This window comes from Callospermophilus lateralis, chromosome X (assembly GCF_048772815.1).
Source record: "Callospermophilus lateralis isolate mCalLat2 chromosome X, mCalLat2.hap1, whole genome shotgun sequence".
Classification (NCBI taxonomy): Eukaryota; Metazoa; Chordata; class Mammalia; order Rodentia; family Sciuridae; genus Callospermophilus; species Callospermophilus lateralis.
Window position 1 is genome coordinate 95,073,319 of NC_135325.1, and position 26,987 is coordinate 95,100,305.

Consider the following 26,987-nt stretch of genomic DNA (forward strand, 5'->3'; position numbering starts at 1 on the left):
CCAAAATTCCAAAGGTACATTTGAAAACAAAGTTATAAGAGAAGTTAATCCAAATAATTATATTGGCATTTAAAAGGCTAGCACAGCAAAAAAAAAAAAAAAAAAAAAGACAAAATTACTCAATCATTCCCAGTTACATCCCCAGTCTTTTTTATTTTTTGTTTCGAGAAAGAATCTCACCAAGTTGCCAAGGCTGGCCTGGAAAGTACCATTCTTCTGCCTTAGCCTCCGAAATTGCTGGAATTTCAGGCATGAGCCTCTATGCCCATCTTAAAAATATTTTAAATAAAGAGCATCACCAGGTCTAAAGCACTAAGGAATCTGTAATGTCTGATTAAATGTGTTTATATAAAAGGAAAATGGTTTCTTTGTCAACTTTACTCCATTTTGTTTATTCTGTATATTCAAATTGTAATATATCTAGTTCAATTACAAACATCCTATATCAGCAAACTAATGTTAAAATATTAAATTGAGTTTATTTTGTGAGCTAGCCTGCTATCAACCAAAATAGTAAGGATGAAAATAGAAGATGCTAAAATTTCCAAATTCCACACAAATGACAAGTAAAAAACCTTAACTCCAGCCTTTTTGAAAATCAGGGAATGACTGGAAAATATTTAGCATGTTGTAGTTATACAATGTCATAAGGATAAAAACAAATATAATTTTTAAAGTTATATGACTAAAGAAAGTAATTTTCACTTTTTTCCATTGTATATAAAGGTGTTTTTAGTTTTGCAGAAATTTTTACATACTCTGTTTTATTCCCTTAGTTGTCATCCTTTTCTATTCAATTCCTAGTCCTCTTTTCCAAAACTGTCAAGAAAATAACACAGCAAGAACAAAATGCCAGATTCTATAAACTGTAATACTAATTACCACCCTAAGAGAAACATTATTACTGCAATAGATGGCAAAGTTAGATAGGGGATTGGTTCCTCTAATGAGTCTGATGCTTTGTTATCAATAAGTGGCATTTCTTTTTTTACTTTATTAATATTTTTCATTGTAGATGGACATAACACCTTTGTTTGTTTATTTTTATGTGGTGCTGAGGATCAAACCCCATGCCTCACATGTACCAGGCAAGCGCTCTACCACTGAGCTATAACCCCAACCTCAGATAACTGATATTTCTATCCTGAAGCTAAGAGTAACTTTTATAATAATATTTAAAACCATCATATAAAATGCTTTCTGCATTGTCAATTTACATTTTATGTACCCTGTTCTTCTTCATTCACACAAATGATAAAGAATGATATAGAATAGAAATGTATTAAAAAGAAATTTTTCCTTCTAAAAGTTCAAATCCAAGTAGTTTTGGTTATGTGAGCTATAAACTCACTACATCATTAAAAACATAAAGTATTCCTCCAAAACATTTGATTTCAGTATACAATTTTAAAAATATAAGATCATTATATTTTTAAATTATCCATAATAACTTAGCTCATGGGAGAACTTAAAAAAAACTTCCTTGTATAATATTTACAGTCTCTTGAAACATTCAGTTCTCCTAAGTAGAATACACACCCAAGGCTACTGTTTTTTCTATGGAAACTTGATTGCTAAGAAAGAAATGGGAAATAAATAGAGCAAAGTTGAACATATGCCTAACTAAGAAATACAAAAATGAAAAAAGTATAAATATATGAAAAATATATATATATATACATAAAGGAAAAGTTGAATTTCACATGTTCCTAAAACTAATAATCTACTAAAGTTTCTAAAAAATTATCAGATTCTAAGAGAGAAGATTCCTACTATAAAAGCATACAGTCATATCTTTGGCAAATATGATGAAGGATAGATAATTTATAATGATGCTAAGTAAAGAGGTGTCTCCTAAAATGTTCACAGGCAAGAAAGTCCTAAAACTAAAGGAGGCAGGGATAAACTACACCACAAGCAAACTTTGCTAGGCAGAAGCCCCTTCTCCATTAGAAATGGGTTTTAGGATGTCTGCAGAAGATACTAGGAATCAAGAATATTATCCCTAAAATAATAAATATTAAGTGTTCACACAAATGAAATAGGTTAAGGAACCTCTAATTATTAGAAATTTGTCAATCTTACAGAATTACTGTGTTCTCATCTTTAAATAAAACTGCTTTGAAAAGTTTTCTATACCAAAATTCTTTTCTATTATTTTGACAATAATACATTAATTGTGCAAATTATATACATATACACACAGAGAGCACTTATAAATCCAGCCAATGGCTAATTTAATTGCACTACTGAAAGTTTGTTTTTGTAATGTTATATGTAATATATACATATATAAATGAGACATATATTTCATATATACATAATATCTATAGCATATTATCCAATTTTGTCTTCTTCTTTCAGGTAAGGGAAATGATCACAACCAATATCTAAAGTTGTTAAGTATTAAGCTTCTGTACTCTTGTTAATGATTATTTCCAAAAAATCATAGCACTGCCCCTAGTTTGGCTCAGGATAACCAAGTATTCCTAAGACCAGTGTAAAACAATGTTAATTAGTATATAAGCATGAACTTTTAGATATTACTTCCTAATTAAGTATTGCAATTTAGACATTTAAAAAATACATTCAATAAAAGTTGAATGTAAGATGTCAGGTGACACAAGAGACAAGCTACTTATTGCTTTTAAGGGAATTGACTTTGTATGACAGAATTAAAATAAATTCTTCTGGCTGTAAATTAACTCATTATGGTGCTTGTTTTAATTTTTATAACATTTTATTGGTATGTTTAATTATACAGAATAGTATGATTAATTATGCTATATTCATACTTAAACATAATTTGTTCAATCTCATTCCCTATTACCTTCCTTTTCCCTCCCTCCCCCCCTGCCCCTGATCTGCTTGCTCTACTCTGTTGATCACTCTTTTATTATTATTTTTAGTGCATTATAATTATATATATGCATATGGGACTCATTATAGTATATTCGAATATATATGGACATAGTATAATGGTATAGATTTCATTCCCCAGTTCTTCCTTATGCTTCCCTTCTCCCTCCTTCTTGATCCTCTTCCTCTATCTATTGGTCTCCCTTCTATTTTCATGAGATCCCTTTTATAATTCCCCTTTCCCCTCTATCTAGCTTCTACATATGAGATTAAAATTTTACCTTTTATTTTCTGAATCTGGTTTATTTCACTTAGCATGATATTCTCCAGTTCTATGCAGTTACCAGCAAATGCCATAATTTCATTCTTCTTTATGACTGAATAAATTCCATTATGTGTGTGTGTTGTGTATGTGTGATATAACATTTTCTTTATCTCATTTGTCAACTGAAAATTAATATAACCACTTCGGAAAGCATATAGAGATTCCTCAAAAGAATTTGAATGGAACCACCATATGACTCAGCTATCCTACTCCTTGATTTTTATCCAAAAGAAGTAAAATAAGCAAGTTAAAATGAAATTTTGCACACAAACCCAATAATGGTTGTAAGCAATAGCATAGGAGACTAACAAACTCCACTTGGAAGTCAAGATGATGTACATCTACAACATTATATGCTTCCATAAAACCCTTAAAATAGCCATCAGTTTAAAATTTTATAGGTAATTATGAGACAGCATTCTGAGTACTCTAAAATGGGAACAAATATACAAAAAAAAACATATTTTCAAGAATGTAGTTAAATTAGCTATTGGTTTGACTTTATAAGTACCTTATTTTTAAATTTTTCCAACATTTAAATACTTTTATTTTTAATTGATACATTACATAATAGTTGTACAAATGTATTGGGTAAAATGTGAGCGCTCTCCCCCCCCCCCCCCTCTCTCTCTCTCTCTATATATATATATATACACACACACACACACATATATATATACACACACACACATTATATAAGGATCAAATTACAATACATCATGTCAAGCATTTATCATTTCTTTGTGGTGAGAGTATTCACAATTTTCTCATAGCAGTTTTGAAATCTAAAATACATGGCTAATTATGGTCACCCTATTGTATAACAGACCACTAAACTTATTCTTCCTATCTGACCTTATTTTTGTACCCATTAACCAACCTCTCCCTATATCACACCTCCCACACCCCTATCCTTCTGGACCTCTAGCAAACTCTATTCTACTCTTTTATTGTATATTTTTAATTATACATGACAGAAGAATCCATTTTGATATAATTATATAAGCATGGAATATATCTTATTCTAGTTAGGATCTCATTTTGCCTGTTCTACTCTTGTATGAGGTAAACTTTTCTAGCTTCCACATGAGTGAAAACAGATGTTACTAGTCTTTCTGTGCTTAGCTTATTTCACCTAACACAATGTCCTCCAGGCTCATCCATGATAGAATTTGATTCTTTTTAAAGGCTGAATAATATTACATTGTGTCTGTATATACCAGTATATCCCTTCATCAATTGATGGAGAAGGACTGTCTGATTAATAAAATAATTAAGCACATGCTCTCTTGAAACTTAGTGTTTTAAAGAGGATTGCATGTTCAAAAATGTTGAGTTTTTAAAAGCCAAATGGCAATCATTTACCAATATTAAAATTTATATTAGTTAAAACCAATTATAAAAAAGCATGCTATCCATAAATAAATAATTCAGAAAATATATAAAAATGACTACTGCTATAATTCTTAATCATAAAAGCTAGCTCTAGGTGTTCTGGAATCTTGGGAATATTTCTGTATAGCCCAGGCATTTAGTTTCACAAAATCAAATTTAAGGATCTCAACTAAAATAAAACACTATCTTGAGAAACTGGGTGACTGCTAAGTACTCCACTGATTGGTCATTAAAAAGGCTAAACACTATTCAGTAGTTAATATGTTCCTAAGAGACCAAGACTTGTATCTTTACAGTCTACACATAAATTTAGTTCTAGATCTTAACTCCTATACTAAAAGAAGGAAAAAAAAATGCCAAAAATATTTTAACAGACTTCTAGCAGCTCAGATTACATTTCCATAGGATTCCATTAAAGATTATTGTCAAAATCATTAAGATGAATAGAACCAAATTAAGGTATGTAACATTATCAAACAGGCTAAGGTATATCTTTATTGAACACTTAGTATTCCATGTCATTTGATTACACTGAAAGTTTTTGTTAAATGATAGTGTTTAGTAAAAATGTAGTTGTTTTAATCTAATCTTGTTTCTAGACCACATACTATGTGACACCATTCTATTGGCAAATTGCACATATCTACACTCTAAACAGGCTACAATTGGAATCTATCAAAAAACGTCTGAAAATATCTTACCCCAGATATGAGAAATACTTTACAGAAGTCCAACACTGGCAGAATTTGTAGAAAGCTGGCAGCTTCCAGTGTGTCTTGAAGGTTGTCCATATTAAGAGAAAGTTTTGCAGTATAAATGAAATCAATAATTTTCCTTAGACCAACTTTGCTCACACCATGAAGCTTAATGCACATTAAATCTTGTTCTTTCATTCCACCTTAAATATAAAAAAAGACATTCAATTAAATGAAGGTGGATAATTAAGGTCAAACTCACTTCTGCTGCTAATTAGATGCAATACAATCAAGGAAAAGTCTTTTCTGTATAAGCATTCATACCAGAACCAGGCTTTTGCACATTTTACAATTAAAAGAGAGTGCTTAAAGAAGCTCATCTCTATACTAATGGAGGTAATATATGATGCAAGTACTTCTAAAATGTTCTCCTATCACTTCCTATCTTTTGATGGATCAAAGATTATATTAGTCAGACATAGAGCCTCTAATGACCCATTCAGATATGAAAAGGAAAAGCTGTGAAACAAAGATGAATGTATGAAAAAGTGCATCACTTTTTTTTTTAAAGTTTCATGTACTTTCATGCACAGCTGTATAGCACCACTCACGATTACACATACTGGTGATTATTCCCTTTGAAAGTAATAACTGAATAAATAACTGAATTTCAAATTAGAAATAAAAAGACTTAAACACAAATTTCCCATATTGTTTTAATGTGGATGCAGAGTTTAAAAAGGCAAGCTACCTGTGAACATAGCCTTGAAGTAGTCACTAGCAGATGCCATCATGACTCTATGCACAGGGAAAGCATCATCTGTATCACCTGGCATCAGGGTCACATCACAAAGCAATCCTTCAAGTCGAAGCTGGTCAAAGCCCTGTAACAAGAATATAACTTGAGCCACTAATGAATGGTTAGGGTTAGAAAGCTCCAGGCTAAAATTCTATTTATATAGTCATGTGGAACAACGTATTTCGAAAATAAAGCCAAAAGAATAATTACTCCAGAGAAGAAAAAAAATCAAACAGCTTTCTTGATATGTAGAAATGTATATATTATTTCATTGTATGAAAAAGATAAAATTTTAGGGCTATTTAGGCCTATTTAGAGTAAGAACAAATAGGTTAAGTACATAAATTCAATTATTTACACAAACATGAGATTCTACCTTGTTTTGGAAAAATAAATCATGTAGTCTTCTGTTTTCCTGTCCAAAGAGTAAGAGTATTAGACTGGACAACACTCCTTTCCATAATAATATATTAATAGCCCTATTATAGGACTTTAATGAAAGATTTGGGGGTTTGTTTTTTGAGAGAAAAAGGAGAGACTATCTGCATTAAATACAAGATAGGAGTACTTTCTACCAATCAGATAGTTCTCTCTCTTTGAGAACTAAGGACTTTGCTATAAAAATTCCAATACTTGGTACATTGCTGCTGCTTGACCAATTATCTTTCAATTTGAAATTTAATTATCTTTGGTAAAAGGAGGCCAGGAAGCAGCAACATAATTCTTAACTGTCCCCAAATGCTTAAAGGTTTAGCAGAGAATTAACATGATAGCACCCATAGTTTGGAAGAGAGATAGGGTTTTGATAATAAGAAGAATCTTTCACTTATACCACTTATGATCCCAACCAATAGCAAAGAGGCAATTGTTCCTTTGCCCCTTTGGGGAGAAGGAAACACTTTTAAGATCATAAAAGTATGATTCTACAATGTATACATATTTTACAACATCATGTGGTACACAGTGAATATATACGATTTTGTCAATTAAAAATAATAAGGTCAAAGAGATTATAGCAGGCTGGCAAAATGCATCAGAAAGAGGCAACATAAAATTTAATAATGAGGCCAAAAGTATGAAGATTTTGGCAAGACTGAGAATGTAGATTCAAATATAGAAATAATTCATTATTAAAAAATTGGGAAGATAGAGATACAATAATATAATACAACAACAAGAACCAACATAAAGGATTAATGAATCAACTTCATATTTTAATGACCACAAATAAAAATTTCTTTAAATAAAGTTATGAGTCACAGATTTAAGAAGCAAAAGGCATAACATCCTAAGAACACATTTTTAAAAATATCGATTCTACACATATGTATAATATAATTCTTAGTCTAAATTTCTCATTATATGCTGGGAGCCACAGCCAATTAATATGATGCATGGCATTTTTGATTGAAAGGTGATGCCAGCTAGCCATTGAGATGATATGATTATGTTAAAAATTACATTCATATGGATACCGGACTCCTGCTGCGGGACTCCTGGAGAGTTCCCATTGGTTGGGAAAGTGCAGTAGGAGGGAATTCCGGGGAGGCGCTTGCGCTAGAGTTCCGGGAAGGAACCAACAGAACGCCGCGTGGGTGGATCGGGAAGCTTCCCGGGCACGGGCGTGCTATTGGCGGTTTTTTTCAAATAAAGTTTGTTCCTGTTTGAGTGGCTCGTGATCTTGTGCCCAGCCAGACAGCGGCAACTGGTGGCCCTGTACGGGGAGCGCCTGAAGCTTGGAGGTGAGTAAAATTGCTCGCCCCTGAGGGAAGGCGACAGAATGGGTGACCATTTCAAAAAACAATGTGTTCTTCTTTTGATTTATTTTGTTTTTGTTTCAAGCTGCCTATCCCTAGAATTTTCTCAGGCAAACTGGGAAAAATGGTTGGCTCAAGGCTTGAAGTTGTTTGGCCCGGAGAAAGAGAAAATTGATACAACTATTCTTTGCTCCGTTTTTGTTTCATTCTGTTTCGGCTTTGTTTTATGCTACCTTACTGGGTTGCGTTACCTTTATAGTAGATTAGAAACTAGTAAAAAACAAACCGAAAAACTGTTAAGTAAATTGTTAGAGGTCCAAACTGTGGTAGAAAACATGTCAGGTCAAACAAAAGAAAAGGTCTCTCCAGCTAGTCAGACAGAGGAAAATTTGAAGAAAGAAAGCTTAGAGGAAAAACGACCATCAGTTGGGGAGTTACAACAGGAGGCTGCTACTAACTCCGTTCTATCACCAGAGGGCGTAATTCAACCAACAGCTCCATCTGCAGCTGAGCGGCCCTCAATTCCTGTAGTTAATGCACAAAATCCTAAGGCAAGATCCCAAAGACTAGCATGCCCTGTACTTGAGCAGGCAGGAGGGCAACGAATTCACCGCGCTCTAGATTTCAAAACAGTAAAGCAATTAAAGGAGGCTGTAACAACCTATGGCCCGCAAGCACCCTTCACCATAAGCATGGTCGAATCTATTACCAACTTAGACATGACACCAGCAGATTGGGCTAACATGTGTCGATCTGTGCTAAATGGAGGACAATATTTGTTATGGAAGGTTGCCAATGAAGAATTCTGCATGGAGACAGCTAGGCGAAATACAGCAGCCGGTTACCCTCAAAGAAATCTGGAGATGTTGTTAGGAAAGGGACCTTATGAGGGTCAACGGCAACAAATTGAATATGATCCTGGTGTATACGCACAAATTGCTGCAGATGCAGTTAGGGCATGGAAAACTTTACAGGGGCATGGAGATTTACAAGGACAGTTATCTAAGGTAATACAAGGAACTAACGAACCTTACGCTGAATTTGTAGATGGGCTTATTCAGACAGCTTCTAGAATATTTGGAGATGTAGAACAAGCAATGCCATTTATAAAACAACTGGCTTATGACCAAGCAAATCGTTGCTGCAGAGAGGTCATTAGACCATGGAAACATGAAGATTTAAACACATATATTAAATTATGTAGAGACATTAATGAACAAGGACAAGTCTTAGCAGCAGTACAACAGGCTTTAGATGCCAGGCCAAAAACATGCTACAATTGTGATCAGACAGGACATTTTAAAAGGAATTGCCCCATAGGAGGAGGGTTTAACAAAGCTAGGTATCAAAGGAATAGAATACCAGGTATTTGCCCACGATGCCGTAGAGGGAGACATTGGGCTAATGAATGCCGTTCTCAAACTACCATAGAGGGCACTCCGTTATCAAAAAACGGACAAGGATCAAGTGTTTACCCACGATATCGTGGAGAAAGGCATCAGGCTTCATTGCCAAAAAACGGACTGGAGGGCCCAATGCTCCGGGGCCCAAAACCACAAATATACGGGGCAATGGAGGAACCCAGCAGCACCATCAAGGTAGTGCCCAGGACACATTATCCATTAAATCCCTCATCAGACAAACTAGAGGGAGCGCAGGGCTGGACATCTGCGCCTCCGCAAGAGCAGTACTAACTCCAGAGATGGGAATTCAAATCATTCCCACAGGAGTAAAAGGACCTCTTCCCCAAGGAACGGTAGGCTTATTATTGGGACGCAGTTCTTCCACACTAAAAGGACTTATGATAAGTCCCGGGGTAATTGATCCCGATTATGAAGGTGAAATAAAAATTATAGCTAGTTCTCCAAGAGGCATATCAGTTATCTCACCAGGGGATAGAATAGCACAGTTACTAATAATACCCAGCCTACATGATAAATTTTCTAGTCGTACTGTAGAAAGAGGTACCAGGGGATTGGGCTCCACAGGTGTAGATTGGGCTATGCTGTCTTTAAATTTAGATTCTCGCCCCATGCTAAAACTAAATATTCAAGGATACGACTTTAATGGGCTACTGGACACAGGTGCAGACCTTAGCATCATATCTAGTCAGGAATGGCCAAAACATTGGCCATTACAACAAGCCACTCAAACGCTTCGAGGCCTAGGAGTGGCTACTAATCCCCATAGAAGTGCAATGGTATTAGATTGGAAGGATCCTGAAGGATGTGAGGGAACTATACAGCCATATGTATTGGATCATCTTCCTATAAATTTATGGGAACGAGATGTCCTAGATCAATTGGGTTTAACGTTAACAAATAACATCAATCCTAATGCGCCCACTACTAGGGCTAAACAAGGTTTTAAAAAAGAAAAAAGATTAGGAAAACAAGGACAAAATATAGCAGCACCAATTCAAATAGATCAAGGAACAGACAGACATGGGTTGGATTTTCAGAAAGGGCCACTGAGACAATAAAAATTACTTGGAAATCAGAAAGACCAGCGTGGGTTCCTCAGTGGCCCCTGACTAAAGAAAAGATACAAGTAGCCCATGATCTGGTTAAACAACAATTAGCAAAAGGACATATACAACCTTCCATATCTCCCCATAATACTCCCATTTTTGTTATTAAAAAGAAATCTGGTAAATGGAGATTATTACAAGATTTAAGAGCCATTAATAATGAGATGGTTATTATGGGACCTGCTCAATCAGGGATTCCCCAATTGTCTGCTTTACCAAAAACCTGGTATGTTTTAGCTATAGATATTAAAGATTGTTTTTTTTCAATTCCTATTCATCCTGAGGATAGTCCACATTTTGCATTTACTATCCCTGCACTAAATCATGAAGGTCCTGATCAGAGATATGAATGGAAAGTACTCCCTCAGGGGATGGCTAATAGTCCAACTATGTGTCAAATTTATGTTAACAAAGCAATCCAACCACTTAGAAATCAAAATCCTGAACTACAAATATTTCACTATATGGATGATATGTTATTGGCACATAAAGATAAAAACACACTGCTAGAATGTTATGCCACACTTACAAATTTATTAAAAGGTTATAATCTAGAGATAGCAATAGATAAAGTACAATTAAATCTTCCAATTAATTATCTAGGAGTTCTGTTATCCTCAACCATGGTCCGTCCACCAAAAATTCAAATACGAGTAGATCAACTCAAATCACTTAATGACTTTCAAAAGTTATTGGGAGACATAAATTGGATAAGGCCTTATCTAGGCATACCAACAGGAGAGCTAGGACCTTTATTTGATATCCTAAAAGGTCCATCAGATCCAAATTCACCCCGCATGTTAACGCCTGAAGCAAGAAAGGCATTAAAAATCATTGAAACATATATGGAAAATATGCACTTGGATAGAATTGATATAAGTTTGCCTTTATTATTTATTGTACTACCAACAAAAAATATTCCTACAGGAGTATTTTGGCAAGAAGGTCCATTATTGTGGATACATTTATCTTATTCTCCTAATACTATTCTTACTAGATATCCTGAGGCTGTAGGACAATTAATACTCAAAGGAATAAAAGCAGCAAAGGGAGTGTTTGGGATTTCTCCCAATAAAATTATTACTCCATATACTATGGATCAAATTGATGAGTTAGCCAATGAGTTAAATACTTGGGCAATAATCATGTGTAAATCTAATGTTTCATTTGATAATCACTTGCCATCTAATCCTTTGTTGTCTTTTTGGTCTAAGCATCCTGTAGTTTTTCCAAAAATGACAAGAAAGACCCCTATCATGAATGCTCCAAATATATTCACTGATGGGTCAAATAATGGTACAGCAGCAGTAGTTACCCCTGATCAAACTTTTACATTTTTAGTACCCAAACAATCAGCTCAAAAGGTAGAGCTTAATGCAGTATTACAAGCTTTTATGATGTTTAAAGATTCCGTATTTAATTTATTTTCTGATAGTCAATATGTAGTTAATGCTATAGTATCCCTTGAAGATGCAGGTAGGATTTCCCCTTCTTCTACTGTTTTCTCTTTGTTTTCCACTATACAAAGTCTAATCTGGGACAGAAAAGATCCATTCTTTATAGGACATATCAGGGCACATACAGGATTGCCTGGAGCCCTTAGTTTGGGCAATGATTTAGCAGATAAATCTACACATGACATACATATTTTCTCCACAATAGAAGAAGCTATAAATTTTCATAAAAGGTTTCATGTCAATGCTAATACTTTACAAAAACGTTTTAAAATAACTAAAGAACAAGCCAGACATATAATAAAACAATGTCAAAATAGTGTGACATTTTTACCACAAGTTAATCTTGGAGTCAATCCTAGAGGACTGATACCTAACCATATTTGGCAGATGGACGTCACACACTTGCCAGAATTTGGAAAATTAAAATATTTGCATGTTACAGTTGATACTTCTTCTGGATTTTTGATGGGCTCCCTTCATGCCGGAGAAAAAACTAAAGATGTTATAGCTCATTGCTTACAAAATTTTGCCACTGTGGGCGTTCCAAAACAGTTAAAAACAGATAACGGTCCCGGTTATGCTTCTACCTCTTTTAAACAATTCTGCTCATCATTTGGCATTACTCACATAACAGGAATTCCATACAATCCACAGGGACAAGGCATAGTTGAAAGAGCTCATCAAACTATTAAAATGTACTTATTAAAACAAAAGGAGGGAATTGGAAAGGGGTATATATCCCCCAAAGATAAACTTAAAATAACCCTCTTTACTCTAAACTTTTTAAATTTGGATTCATCAGGACTTAGTGCTGCGGAAAGGCATATGTATCCAAAAAATGTGCATAAGCCTAAAGTTCTTTGGAAAGATATTCTAACAGGACAATGGAAAGGTCCTGATCCAGTGATTGTCTGGAGTCGGGGCTCTGTCTGTGTGTTTCCACAGGGAGAACAGCAACCGATTTGGATTCCAGAAAGACTAACTAAAACGATTTCTACAGATCAAAAAGAAGATGATTTGACTCAAATCCATAACAGCTGATATCCAGAACTCCAGCTTGGCCATTCTTACATCTGCGACTGATTAACCAGGATGCTTTTTTCAATATCTATTTTATTATTGCATTTTTCCATATCATAAGGTTCTATTTTATTTTTGAGCTCATACAGACCTAGGTTGATGTTTTTCTGATCAGTTTTATTTTTTGACTGTGGAGTTTTTAACATTGCAATGGAGATTTCACCTAGGTGAAACTACAAGGCCTTTACTATTGTCTTATGTGTTGTATGTTATATGTGCACACTTCTGTTTTGTGTTATGTGTCTATATGTGCGTATGTCCATAGATCATATATGAGGAGTGCTCATAAAAAAAATGGATCCAAGTACTTTTTATTATTCACGTAATTTTAATGGTTTAATTTAAATTGGGTAAACAGCTGTTAAAAATTATTTTAATATGTGTACAAATAAGCAGGTTAACAAATCTGTTTGTTTATTTTCATCTTTCCTTTTCATTATATTTAATAATTCTGTTCAAGATAATGTAAATTGTTCTAAAAAAAAAAAAAAATGTTTTCTTAGTACCTGTTAAAATGTTACATTTTTTTTCTTTCTCTCTTTAACATCATTGTCAGAATTCCTATTTTTCATCCCAGTGCCGGTGAAGACAAAGATGAAACCAAACTACAACTTCTTCGATAATTATCACAACAAACTGTATAAACTGATACATCAATGATCTTGGGAGGAAATGGACATATTGATAGATTCCTCCACTTTGAACTGCTTACAAAACTTGCCTGGACTATGTATCACTTGTATGCACTGTGATCTATCTGTTGATACAACAAATTATGGTAATGCTGGCGTATCTTTGCTGATGTGTCACCAGTGATGCAATTTTCCCTAGGAGTCGTCAATTGATGTGGTGTTGTGGCATTTCTGTATCCTCCTCCCTTCTACTAGTGATGGTCTAATTTTGGGGGCCAACAGAGGTGAGGCAAAGAACCTCACCCCCCCCACTGGCACCAAGGCCAAATCTGGGGGCCAACAGAGGTGAGGCAAAGAACCTCACCCCCCCACTGGTGCATAGGCCTATCCACAAGTATGGCTATTTGCTGGACCGGTAGTCAGTGACGGGTATGATCCAATTGCAATGGTATCAACCTAAGACAGGAGGCTGACGCCTAAAGGTCAGTTTTCCAATGACGGGTAAGAACCATATGTTGAATTGGACAAACCTAACAGGCACAGTCCCTAGCCACATTACTTGTTTCTTAATTAAACAGAAGGGGGGAGATGCTGGGAGCCACAGCCAATTAATATGATGCATGGCATTTTTGATTGAAAGGTGATGCCAGCTAGCCATTGAGATGATATGATTATGTTAAAAATTACATTCATATGGATACCGGACTCCTGCTGCGGGACTCCTGGAGAGTTCCCATTGGTTGGGAAAGTGCAGTAGGAGGGAATTCCGGGGAGGCGCTTGCGCTAGAGTTCCGGGAAGGAACCAACAGAACGCCGCGTGGGTGGATCGGGAAGCTTCCCGGGCACGGGCGTGCTATTGGCGGTTTTTTTCAAATAAAGTTTGTTCCTGTTTGAGTGGCTCGTGATCTTGTGCCCAGCCAGACAGCGGCAATTATAATTTAAAAATTACATTTTAAAGAAAATACTTGAATCTAAAGAACTGGAACTTCAAAGAAGTTATCTGATCCGTAGTTACCTTTCCTCTAGGAAGAGAGAAATAGTCCTACATTTTATACACACACACACACACACATACTTTAGAACAGGATTATGTATCATATTTGTCTTGCTCCAAGAATGAATGACCTATGCTTTTGTGAACAAATATAATATCTTTCAAAAATGTGCATTTTACTTTGTAAACACAAACATATACTCCACAACCCCTACTTTATCTATTACCCTGTTATTCAGAAAAGGAGAATGAAGAGAACAATAGCTCATCTTGGAAAAGAAACATCAATTTGGGGGGAATAATCCCATGCTAAAGGTAAAAAGTAACTCTTTTTAAGATTCATATATGAAATCTAAAGTGTAATGAGTTTACAAGAATCACCTTCCAAATGCATAAGCATCAGGAAGTACTGAATGAGTACACTGCAGTGGGGGGTGACAGTTAAGCAACTAAGAAGTCCTTCAGCTGGAAGAGTTTAGGGACTAGCATCTTTGAATTCAACAAACAAACCAACTTTTATCCAGAAGCCATCACTTGGTACTGGGTAGAATTTGCACTTTGTCGACAAGTTAACTAGGAAGTAGAAATTTATTTGTGATACCTCTCTCAATAATAAAATGAACTATGCTCAAGGTGCTTATTTGTGTAGATGGTAAAGGAAAAGTGTCAGAGAAAAGAAACCTAGCCAGAGTTTAGGGAGAAAAGGTTGACTCCAGAGAGTGCAGATTTTTTTTAAATTCCCTCAAATAAATTTCAGGTTAAAATTTTTAAATATATGCTTTTAAAAGTCAAAATACAAAAAAATATGTTTAAAATTAAAAGCAAAGCTCAAATGGGAGACCATATACATGGCTGTGCATTTTAAAATTCACTTGAGCAGATAATATGGGCAAACTTCTACCTCTCTGGAATCTTCTTAGAGGATGCAAAGTATTCTATAATGGGGACACACCATAAATTACTCATAAATTACTCTGATTGAACACTTGGACTGTGTCTTAACTTTTGAAATTGTAAGCAATGCTGCAACACACACACACACACACACACACACTTCTGAAAGTATATTTGTTGGAGATATTCTCAGAAATGGAGTTGTTTGCTAGAAAACATATGTATTTTTAACATTTTGATAGCTCATGTTAAGTTAAAAGATTTGATTTTTGTTGGGAGAAATATACCCAGGGTACTAGCAAAAAGGAGATGTCAAGATATCAGTAAGATGAGATTAAGTACTGTGTGTCTTCTTCCCTTATTTTCATTCATCAAATAATTTTTTGATCTTCTCTGAAGCAAATGTAATCTTTGAGAAAATTCAAGCCCCATTTATTCAAAAGCAATGATTATATCCAGTTGGTTGTTTTATACCATTAAAACAAAACCAAAAAAACTTCTTGGCTCATTTGCTAGCTCTCCTGCCTTTTAAATATTCCTACAAATATATAACATTTAGAATTGAGTAACATGAAAGGCTCCATTCCTACTATTTATTATTTCTTCTCTTTTCTTTGAAAAAAAAAGGTATGGCTAATTCTTCTTGTATCATTAACTGTATCATTTCTTATTTTGTCCACATTACATTAAAATTGTACATGGAGACACAATCCTCAAAATATGGATAACTCAGATCAGCTAAGACATCAAAAGCCTTAACCCTCTTCACAAATTTGGTCATTTGTATCCTTTTACAGTATTATAAAAAAAATGTTCTACCCTTTCTCAGTATAATCTGCTGTCCCAGAAGAACAGAAACTGACATGCCTCAAAAATTTTCATCACATTTAAGTGTTTCCTATTCTAAGCTTAATTTATCTACCTTTGGCAAATTGTATGCTCTTGTGAGGTTTTACACTTATTTTCACTGCATGTAAAGTAGTTTGCTTTCTATACATTTCACAACCTTTATTTTTTATGCATAAATGAATGATTTCACCATCCAATTTTGTATTTGCCAATTTTATTTCAGATTATTACTATCGTTATCAAAATGAGATCTGTTAATTCAGATTGTTTTCTAACACACTCTTGGTATCTTGTTTGTATGCCATTTTCTGAATATCCCAGATCTGCTTAAAGAAAAGTTCCTTCCATAATATACACTGTTGGATAGCAGAAAATAGTCATTTCTCTAACTTTTAAACTGTAAGCTTCTAGTGGAGTACACACATTAAAAGAGGAGGTCATTCTTTTTCACACTGTCCACCTGTTTTTTGGTATATTTATTTTTTACTCTCACTCTTATTATTTTTTCCTCCATTTAACTCTAGGAAGAGTCATGAAGATAGCTTCAATACTCAAAATTAATCCTTTCATTGCAAAATCATTATCTTCCATCAAATTTGTACTCACTCTTCTCAAAAGATTTCTATAAATTATGTTATCTATCTCTATATGCTAGTCAACTATGTACCTAAACAACTCTGCTTTATGTAAATTGCTCAATTTCCAATTAGCTTTCTAGACTGTCCTTAAAAACTGCTTATGTTGATTTAAATTCAACACTTTTCTTAGTTTTGTATTTTTCTACTTCTTCTGGACCTTGATTTTAAGAGGGATTTGTCTGTCCTTAATGTCTTTAATATTTCCCTTTCTATATTCTATCAATCTCCCCATATCTTCTTTTTATCCTCCATATCCTTTTGAGAGGAAAAAAAGGTATTAAAATGTGTTTTTCCTCCTCTGACTTAAATTTACCCAATGTATCAAAACTTTTAATGCTATTAAATAGAGGGAGATATATATTTACTACCCTGAAAGACTAAAATATATTAAATGAGTTGGATAAACTTTATAATAACCATATTTAAACAGAAGATAATGAGTTGGCATTTTAGAATTATAATATGGAAAACAGACAAGACACAAATAGTTTCCTTAAAAAGTTGATTAGATGTAAATAGCTTTTACATGAAATATAATTCCATTATGGAAAAGCTACAGTGATACTGTAAGGTGTGGAAAAAACAATCTAATAGGGGCTGAAGTTGTAGTTCAGTGGAAAAGCACTTGCCTAGCACATGTGAGGCACTGGGTTCAATCCTCGGCACCACGTAAAAATAAATAAATAAAATAAAGGTATCGTGTTCACCTACAACTAAAAATATATTTTAAAAACAATCTAACAAGCAAATCTTTCCACTAACTTCTGCATTAAAAAGAACTTGTTTTCCACTAACTTCTGCATTAAAAAGAACTAGTTTTGATGACTGTAATTTTCAAAAATGCAGTAGAGAAAACAGGAAATATATACTGAAAAAAGCAATAAAAATTACTGAAGAAAAGTATGTTTTATGAATAAAGATTAAAAACTAAAGAAAAGAATGTTATGAAATTACTTTACTTCAGTGCTAAAATAAATGTAATGTATTTGATCAAAACAATACCAGCCATGTTTTTTATGAAGTCACTCTTCATTTTATTCATAGGAAAGAAGGAGAACAGATGTACTTATGTTAAAAAGAATACACAGGTTGAACATAAAAGTTGATATAAATATTAAACTCTGCTCTCATTATATAATAACACTGCTCAGAGTTTAGAATATTTCTAATGGTTCTCTATCACTGTATTATATCACAACTCCTGGTTTTCAATGACTTCTCTTATTTGGCCCAACTTTATTATCAAACGTTATGTTTATTATTTTCCTATGTACTATAACTCATCTTATCCAGTTCTCCATATTGTCTCACTGGTAAAAATGCAGGCTTACTCCTTTTCTAGAGCTTTCATTTATGCCATTATTTTTCACATGGAATATCTTCCTTCCTTCAAATGCTAGATCAAATTTGACCTCCTTTGTAAAGTGATCTCCAAACAAATCTCCTTTAAAATAATTAGGTGACTTCAGTCTGGGTTTTATAATTTAGCACTTAATTATAGCCTATAAATTTCTGTGTCCAGTGAAGATGGAGAGACAGAGATTGGTTTTAGTTACCTCTGAAAGACCTTAAAACCAGGAAAAAAAATGTATGAAAAAAGTAGTTTAAAATGATCAAAGGAGAGGTATCCATGAAAAAAAAAAAAAGAGAAACAAATAAGGTGAGCCCTATAATTGTTACAATTTACTACCTAGAGATTCCAGATAGAGATACAGGGAGTACGAACTAAAGTAAAACCCAGCTTTCTCTCAAGATTGAGAGTCTGAGGAGATCAACACAGCTAAATCTGTGGGGCAAAATATAAGAGAATTCTGCACAGAGAGAGGGCGTTAGACAGCTGAAAATAGCCCCTCTCAAGGATGCAGGTAAATAATAAGAGAATTTGGGGGGAAAGAACCACCCAAAAGAGCATATGGAACAATCTCTAAGACTCACAAAGGGGAGGGAAGAGTTCCTATTTAAACCATAGGAATGGAAAGCTCATAATGCTGGGGCCTTAGAGTTCACAAAAGAATTTCGCCTTAGTACTAGGGAAAAGTTGGCTCTAAAATAAATGCTGCTCTGGCATCACCTCTCAAGCCTTAAGATTAAATGAAAAAAGGGGCTGGGTTGTGGCTCAGTGGCAGAGTGCTTGCCTCACACATGTGAGGCATTGGATTCAATCCTCAGCACCACACAAAAATAAATAAACAAAGATATTGTGTCCTTGTATAACTAAAAAATATTTTTTTAAAAAGTAAATGAAAAATGTTAATAGTAGGTGAATTGGGAAAGAAAATCAAAATGCAAAGGTATACTATACTAATGGTGAGTCCCTACCCCATCCCTACTCCCCACCCACATCCCTCCAGGATACCAGGCCTGGACTTAGGGCATCTTGCAAACTGAAAGGGGCACTGGTAACATATTCCTAATTCCCAGGCAATTCCAAAGCAGTGATGGTGGGAACATTGATAGTGGTGAAAGTGAAGGTAGCAGATGCCTAAAACTCTGAATGAGAAAAACCTTCTCTGGTCATAGGAGCTGTGATGGCCTCTTTGTGGTGAATACCTAATGTTTCTACTTTCTCCGTGTCCTTAGACCTAGGACATGGATGTAGTTGTTCTAAGTACATGGCATAACAGGGGAAATAAACTCCAGTTTCAGGTAGAAAGATCAAAAAGAGTGTAGGTAACTGGAAAGTACCAGGGAGATGGGTGGTAGTTGAAGTGGAAGAATATAAAAAAGAAACCCCATGAAGTTCTATAACACAAAACACTGCTCAATCATAAAAGGAACAGTCTACTAATACACATGACAAAGTGAATGGATCTCAAGGCCTAGACTATGTAAAAGAAGCTATTCTCAGATGTTTATAGACTGTATGATTTTAAAAATATTTTCAAAACAACAAAAATATAATGACAGAAAACAGGTAATTTCCAAGGTTTAAGGGAGGTAACAACCAAAGGGTAATAACAAAGAATAAATTGGGATCATGTAATAGTTCTGCATCATAATTGTAGTGACTAAATTAAACTGTATATTTGCTAAAACTCAAAATTATATGCAAATAAAAATCACTTTGTTTTGCTCTGTTCCAATTTACAAAATAAAAAGTAAAGGTATGGTAACACATATACCAAGTAAACACTAACTAAAACACAGATGGTATGACTATAGTAACATACAAAATAGATTTCAGAGCAAAGATTATTTACAGAGAACATAAGCCAAGAGAACATAAAATACTTAAATGCTTATGTGTAATACAAGAGTTTCAAAATATATGAAGCAAACCTGAAAGAACTACCAAGATAAATAAACAGATTCACAATCGCAGTGGTAGATTTCAATTCTGTTCTCTCAAAAACTGAATTTAAAAAGTGACAGAAATCAGTAAGGATACAGAAGACTTATATCAACTAACTTCATCTAGTCAAAATTTATAGAGTAAGACTTAACCATATCAACCAACTTCATCTAGTCCAAATTTATAGAGTACTTCACCAAATAAGGGAATGCAAATTATTTTCAGGCACATATGTGACTTTTACCAAGACAGATCATATTGTGAGCTATAATACTAGACTTTTTAAAATATAAAGCAATTTTAAAATTTTTAAGGTATTTAAGTCATACAAAGTATGTTTTCTGACCAGTTTTAATTAAATTAGAAATCAAAAACAGAAAGGTCTCTGGAAAGTCCCCAAATATTTGGAAATTTAATTATATAATTCTAAATAACCCATGAAGAATTTAAAAGGGAAAATAGAAAGCATTATTAGCTAAGTGAAAATACAATGTATCAAAAGGGGGTATGGGAAAGGGGGAAAGAGCTAAAGCTATAGCTAAGATTAAATTTATACAAGTAAATGTCTATATTATAAAATTTTTAAAAAGGTCTCATATAAAAGACCACAATTTCCCCCTTAGGAAACCTGAACTAAGAGAGTAAATTAATTGTAAGTTAAAAAGGAGAGTGGACATAATAGATCACGGTAGTAATCAATAAAATATAAAACAGGAAAATAGAGAAAACACAATAAAACCAAAAGCGATTTCTTTAAGATCCATGAACATAAAAATTTCTAGCCAGACTGACCAAAGGGGAGAAGGCAGAAAGTACAAACTACAAATGCCAGGACTGATAGATATAATATTACTACTAATTCTACAAATATTAAAAAGATGATCAGAAAATTTGAACAAGTGTGTGCTGAAAAATTTGACAACTCAATTGAAATGGACAAATTCCTTAAAAGACACAGCTACTAAAGTTTTCTCTAGAAGAAACAGAAAGCCCAAATAGTCATACTAGTATAAAATTGAATTTAAAATCTTCCCCCAAAGAAAACTCTAATCTCAGATGGTTTCACTGATGTGACACACCAAACAACAAAGAAAAAAGAACAGCAATACTCATAACCACATTCAGATTATTAGGGGAAGGGGATACATTCCAATTTATTCCATATGGTTGGAGTCATCTTTATTTTTCTTTTTAGGATTGTACCCAGAGCCTGGCCCATACTAGTCAATTATTCTACTACTGAATTGATTCATTAGCTGCTAGCATTAATAACAAAACCAGACAAAGACAACTAAAGAAAACCAAGATCAAAATTCAGCAGGAGCATACATATAAAAATTCTCAACAAGATTTTATCAAATCAAATTGAACAGTATTTTAAAAGGGCATTCCATCATGACCAAGGAGGGTTTATGCCTTTACTACAAGATTGCTTTGTCATTCAAACATCAATCAATATAACTGACCATATTAACAGACGAAAAAAGAAAAATTATTAGATCATCTCAATACCTATTACATGAAATTCAACATTTGTTTCTGATTGGGTGTGGGGACTCCCAGCTAACTAAAACTAAAAAGGAACTTCCTCAAATCTACAAATAACATTATATATACCCAAAGACTGAATGCTTTTCCCCATAATATCAAAAATAAAGCAAGAACATACATTCTCATAAATTTTATTCAGCATTTTTCTGGAGGTTCTACAGAGTGTAATAACACAAGAAAAGAAATAAAAAGACTGGAAAGGAAGAAATAAAACCATTTTTCTTTATAGGTGAAATGATTGTCTATGTTGAAAATCTTATAGAACCTCCAAAAACATTCTAGAACTAATAGTTTATTAAGTTTGTAAGATACAAAATTAATTAATAACAAACTGAATTAATACATAATAATCATAAATTGAATTTATGTATTACAGTATTTTGACTCTTGAACTAATATGAACTAGTCCTATCAACACATGCTAAATAACCAAAAAGTGCTCAATTGAGACAGCAGGATAATAACACAGTAAAGTGACCTAAAAAGGAACATAGACAGTCTTTCAACTTAGATTTAAAGATATACATTCAATTGGAACTATATTAATAACTTATTGTACCTTAACTTGAGTGTCCCAAGAGCTACTCCCAAGAAAACCTAGAGATTCATTTCTCTATATTCCAGTTGCCCTTAAAGAGTTGAGAAGAAATGAAGGAAAGTACCATTTTCATATAAAGCTCAATAATATAAATTATTTGTACGTTTCTTCTGTAAAATGGAAATCTCCTAATCATTACACACCTGTTTTTTATGTTAACAGTATAATTTTTAAACTGCTTCTCTTATAATCATGATGTTTTGAAATAGGGTACAGTTCATCAACACAACATGATCAGCAACAGAAGCACTTACCCCAGGAAAAACATTCCATGAAGTTAATCCAGTGGAAAGCAATACACTACTTACGTGTATATAGGTTTTTGGAATAATCTATTTCTTTAACATTCTATTAGCTAGATAATAACTTAGAGCTATAAAATTATATCTTACTTTGACATTAGATCTAAAATTAGAGAGAGAAAATAAATAGCTAAAATGGAAGAAAACATGGGAAGAGCAGTTTTATAGGCACTAATCTTTAACATGAGAAAATGCCAATTAGCAACCTAGCTAGCCAGAGAAGGGAGGCATTTTCAAGCTTTTATAGGTTTCAATAAGCATAGCCAATAACCAGGAAATGATTTCTTCTCCCCTATGTAAGTATTATACAATTAATATACATTGCCACCAGATGAAGCACAGTATTCTCATTATGGCCTCCTTGTCCTAACAGTAATACTTCAAACTGGTAGTTAATAGTTTGATCCTATTTTTGTTTCTTCCTTTTGGGCAGGGGAGGGGAAGAAGGAGAGACAGGCAAGAAGATAATCTGCATATGTTTCAATAAAAAATGAAACCTGTATTGTTCATGCCAGATTATATTTTAGCCTTTGTTAACGTGTTTTTGTACTTTTAGTTAATAAACAATATTTAGACATTATGTTTAAAAGGTAATGCAGTTTACAGAAAGATTAGAAGATACATAAATGCAAATTTATAGTCAGCATATCTGGGTCAAGTCCTAGTACTTGTCATTTACTGTTTATGTATATTTGGGAAAACCTCCTAACTTCTGTGAGATTCATTTTCCTTATCTATAAAATAGAAAAAACAATATTGTCCTTTCTCTCATGACATTGTTTTCAATTTTCAATGAGGCAAGTACATATGAAAATAATTTAAAAGCTGCCACCCGAATTCATTTATTCCACAACCAATATCCATAAGAGCAGTAAAAGGCACTGAATGGTTCTTCTGTGCCAGGTACATAATATATTATCTCTTTTTAATTATGATACTAATAACATCAAAAATGAACATTTATTAAGCATCACCAGGCACCCCAACCCTAGGTAAAAGACATACAGAAACAACAATTTAGCACCCAGATATTGAGGACCTCACTGAGAGGTGATATCAAAAAGTGCTAAATGGTGTGTATACAGGAGAAGCCACTAACTCTGCTTTGGTCAAGAAACATTTCACATGGGGAGAGGTTGATCAATGGATACTACATTATAGTTAGGAGCAAGATGTTTGCTAAGCTATCACACAATAGAATGAATATAACCATAATTGTACTGCATACTTCAAAAAGCTAGAAGAAAGCAATTTGAATGTTTTCACCATAGAGAAATGATGAAAGTTTGAGGATAAAGATATAGCTAACCTAACTTAAACATTATACAATATATAAATGTACTGAAATATCACAAGGTATCCCATAAGTATGTAAATTTTTTATGTTTTTATGTATCAGATAAAAATTTATTTTAAAATGCCAAAAAATAAACATTTTATACAAAGGCCATTTAACTTGAGTCATTATGATTAAATTGGGGTTTAATATACTGATACAATAAAGAAAGGACATTTGAGGGAGAGGAAATAGGTGTAAGAACACTTATAGATGAAAAAAATAATATATGTTAGGGGATAGTGAAAATAAGAAATATTCCAGGTATTTACCTTGACCCTCTATTTAACTCTGCTCAGGTATTGCCAAAGGAAAGACTATATGGTTGAATGGAAAAGGGATTGGAAATTGGCAGAGTATTTATGGCAGAACAATGAAGAACCATAAAACTGAAGGTGCTCAAAGAAAATACTTATAAACTACCGACCAGATAAGGGATTTGTATCTAGAATATACTTAAGAATTCTTGCTACCTAACACTAAAATTATAAATAACTCAAATGAAAAATGAGCAAAGGACCTGACCAGACATTTCTCTAAGGATCACATCCAAATGACCATAGGCACAAATTTTAAAATATTCAACATTATTAGCAAATCAGGAAAATGCAAATCAAAACCAGAAGTATGAGTACAATAAAAAAGAGAAGCCAAAAGTACTGGTAAGCCTGTGAAGAAATTGGAAACTTCTATACTGCCAGTGTAAATATAAAATGGTACAACCATTTTGAAAAACCCTCTGGCATTTCTTCAAAAGATTAAACAAAGAATTACCTGGAATCAATAATTCTGTTCCTAAGTATGATCATAGCAGCATTATTCATAGTTAAAATATGGGAAAATTCAAATGTCCATCAATGGATGAACAAATTATGGTACATCCATATAGTAGAGTATTACTTGGCCACAGAAAGGAAGCAAGCATGTTGCATGCTACAACATGGACCAACCTTGAAAACATTATGCTAAGTAAAAGAAACCAGTCACAAAAGAACACATAGCACATGCTTTTAATTTTATGAAATGCTCAGAATAAGTAGATCTATAGAGATAGTGCATTACTAGTTGCCTACAATTGAGAAAGGGGCTGGGGACAAATAGGGAGTAACTGATAATAGATAAGGATTTCTTTCTTTTCTTCTTCCTCCTTCTCCACCCTCTGGTAATAGAATTGAACTCACGGGCTTGTACTTTCTTGATAAGCATTCTATCACTGAGTTACATCCATAGACACAAATATAAGTTTCTTTCTTTCTTTTTCTTTTTTTCTTTCTTTCTTTTTTTTTTTTTTTTTTTTTTTGGTACTGGGGATTGAACCCAGGGGCACTTAACCACTGAGCCACATCCCCAACCCTTTTTAATATTTTATTTAGAGACAGGGCCTCACTAAGTTGCTGAGGCTGGATTTGAGCCTGTGATCCTCCTGCCTTAACCTCTGGAGTCACTGGGAAAACAGGTATGTGCCACTGTGCCCAGCAATACAGGTTCCTTCTTGAGGTGATGATAATGTTATACAATTGACTGTGGTGATAGTTACACAATCCTGTGAATATACTAAACATCATTGTATTATATACTTTAAGTGGGTTAATTTTATAATACGTGAATCATATCTCAATAACAGTATTATTTTAAAAACTGAAGGTGTTAGGAAGGGTATGACTCAAATAATTACCATAGGGTTAAGTAGTAAAAGATAGATATTGTCATCTAGGGACAATAGGGAGACTTCAAAGACTGGAAGATTTCCAATGATAAGTAATCATAGATTTAGCAGCAAAGAGAAATGAGAGCATCCTTAATTTTACCAATCAGTACTTTAGCTAACCCTGGTTAATCTTCATTTCAGTAAAAGTAATTTGCACTGCTAATTCCATCACAGATTCTCTTGGGATTTGTTCAGGTTTCTAGGAATCCAAGCCTATTAGTTATCAAATGTCTTTCCATGCACTGTCTTTGACACTCTAGTTTGCTAGGCCTATTTAATGAAGATGACTAATCTACAAGATCCATTCACGCCAACCAGACAGACACCTTCTTTGGTTCACACATCATTTTTGATCGCTCCATTTTGTCTAACACATTCTCTGTTTAGCTTGGATAGAACAAAAAATAACTGGATATTTATCAGGCAAACTTTCCTTTCCAGAAATTATGACATTTAATCTCCATACCTCTCACCCAGTTTGTAAAGAAAGAAGCTGGCCCAGAGAGGATATGTGACTTCTCCAAGTCATCTAACCAGTTGGTAAGTGGGACAATTAGAATTCCAGTTTGGGCTGAACCCCATGTGGAGTGGGTAATCAACTAAGACTTCTTAGAACACTTGCTCCCCATGGATCTGTTCCTCTGACAGTACTTTCAAAGCCTTTTCAAGCTGTAGTTTGTGTTATTGCTAATTTTAAAATGGTGATAACATTTACACATTAAACACTTCTCGGGTTTATTCCCTTGAAAACCACATACCTAAGATTAAATACAAAAAGGTTCCCTGTTAGTTTTTGGCCTTAAAAAATTCAGTTTGTGAGAACATAATTTTAATAGACTTTAAAATAAAGTATACAAGGTTTTCTAACCACAAATATAGAGTACTAGCTCTGTACACTACAGAAAATTTAAAAAAAATCAGTTGCAGAAAGATCATTTTCAAGAATATAAACTTTGAGTTCACTTTAATATCACCATTTTTACCACCAGCCTGGACCAATGAGAGAAACCGTGACAGAGCCAAGTGCTATAAGATCCAGCTACACTTTGGTCAACCATTCTATTTTTAAAATTATATAGAAAAATATTTCCATTGTGAATAAATTAAACACCTGTGCAGTTGTGCATAGCAAAACGTAATATCTTTCACTATTCTCCCAAATGTTTGGAGACCTTTTGCTATGAGCTCACATTCATGTGTGTGTGTGCGCGCACACACACATATATATGTGTGTGTCTAAAAATTAGACACATATTATCTAATTTTTCTACAAATAGGATTATTTAATATACACTG

The 26,987-nt window shown here is 33.8% G+C and overlaps 1 protein-coding gene across 2 annotated transcripts in view; it reads right to left on the reverse strand.

Annotated features, from left to right (window-relative positions):
* Klhl13 (kelch like family member 13) overlaps positions 1-26,987 on the reverse strand; it is a 182,222-nt gene that overhangs the window by 16,342 nt on the left and 138,893 nt on the right. For both annotated transcript variants that reach the window (XM_077106678.1, XM_077106679.1), the window contains 2 exons: positions 6,026-6,158; positions 5,281-5,477 (listed from right to left, as the gene is read on the reverse strand). In XM_077106678.1, the coding sequence (XP_076962793.1) occupies positions 5,281-5,477; positions 6,026-6,158 (330 nt within the window). The remainder of the gene's footprint in view (positions 1-5,280; positions 5,478-6,025; positions 6,159-26,987) is intronic.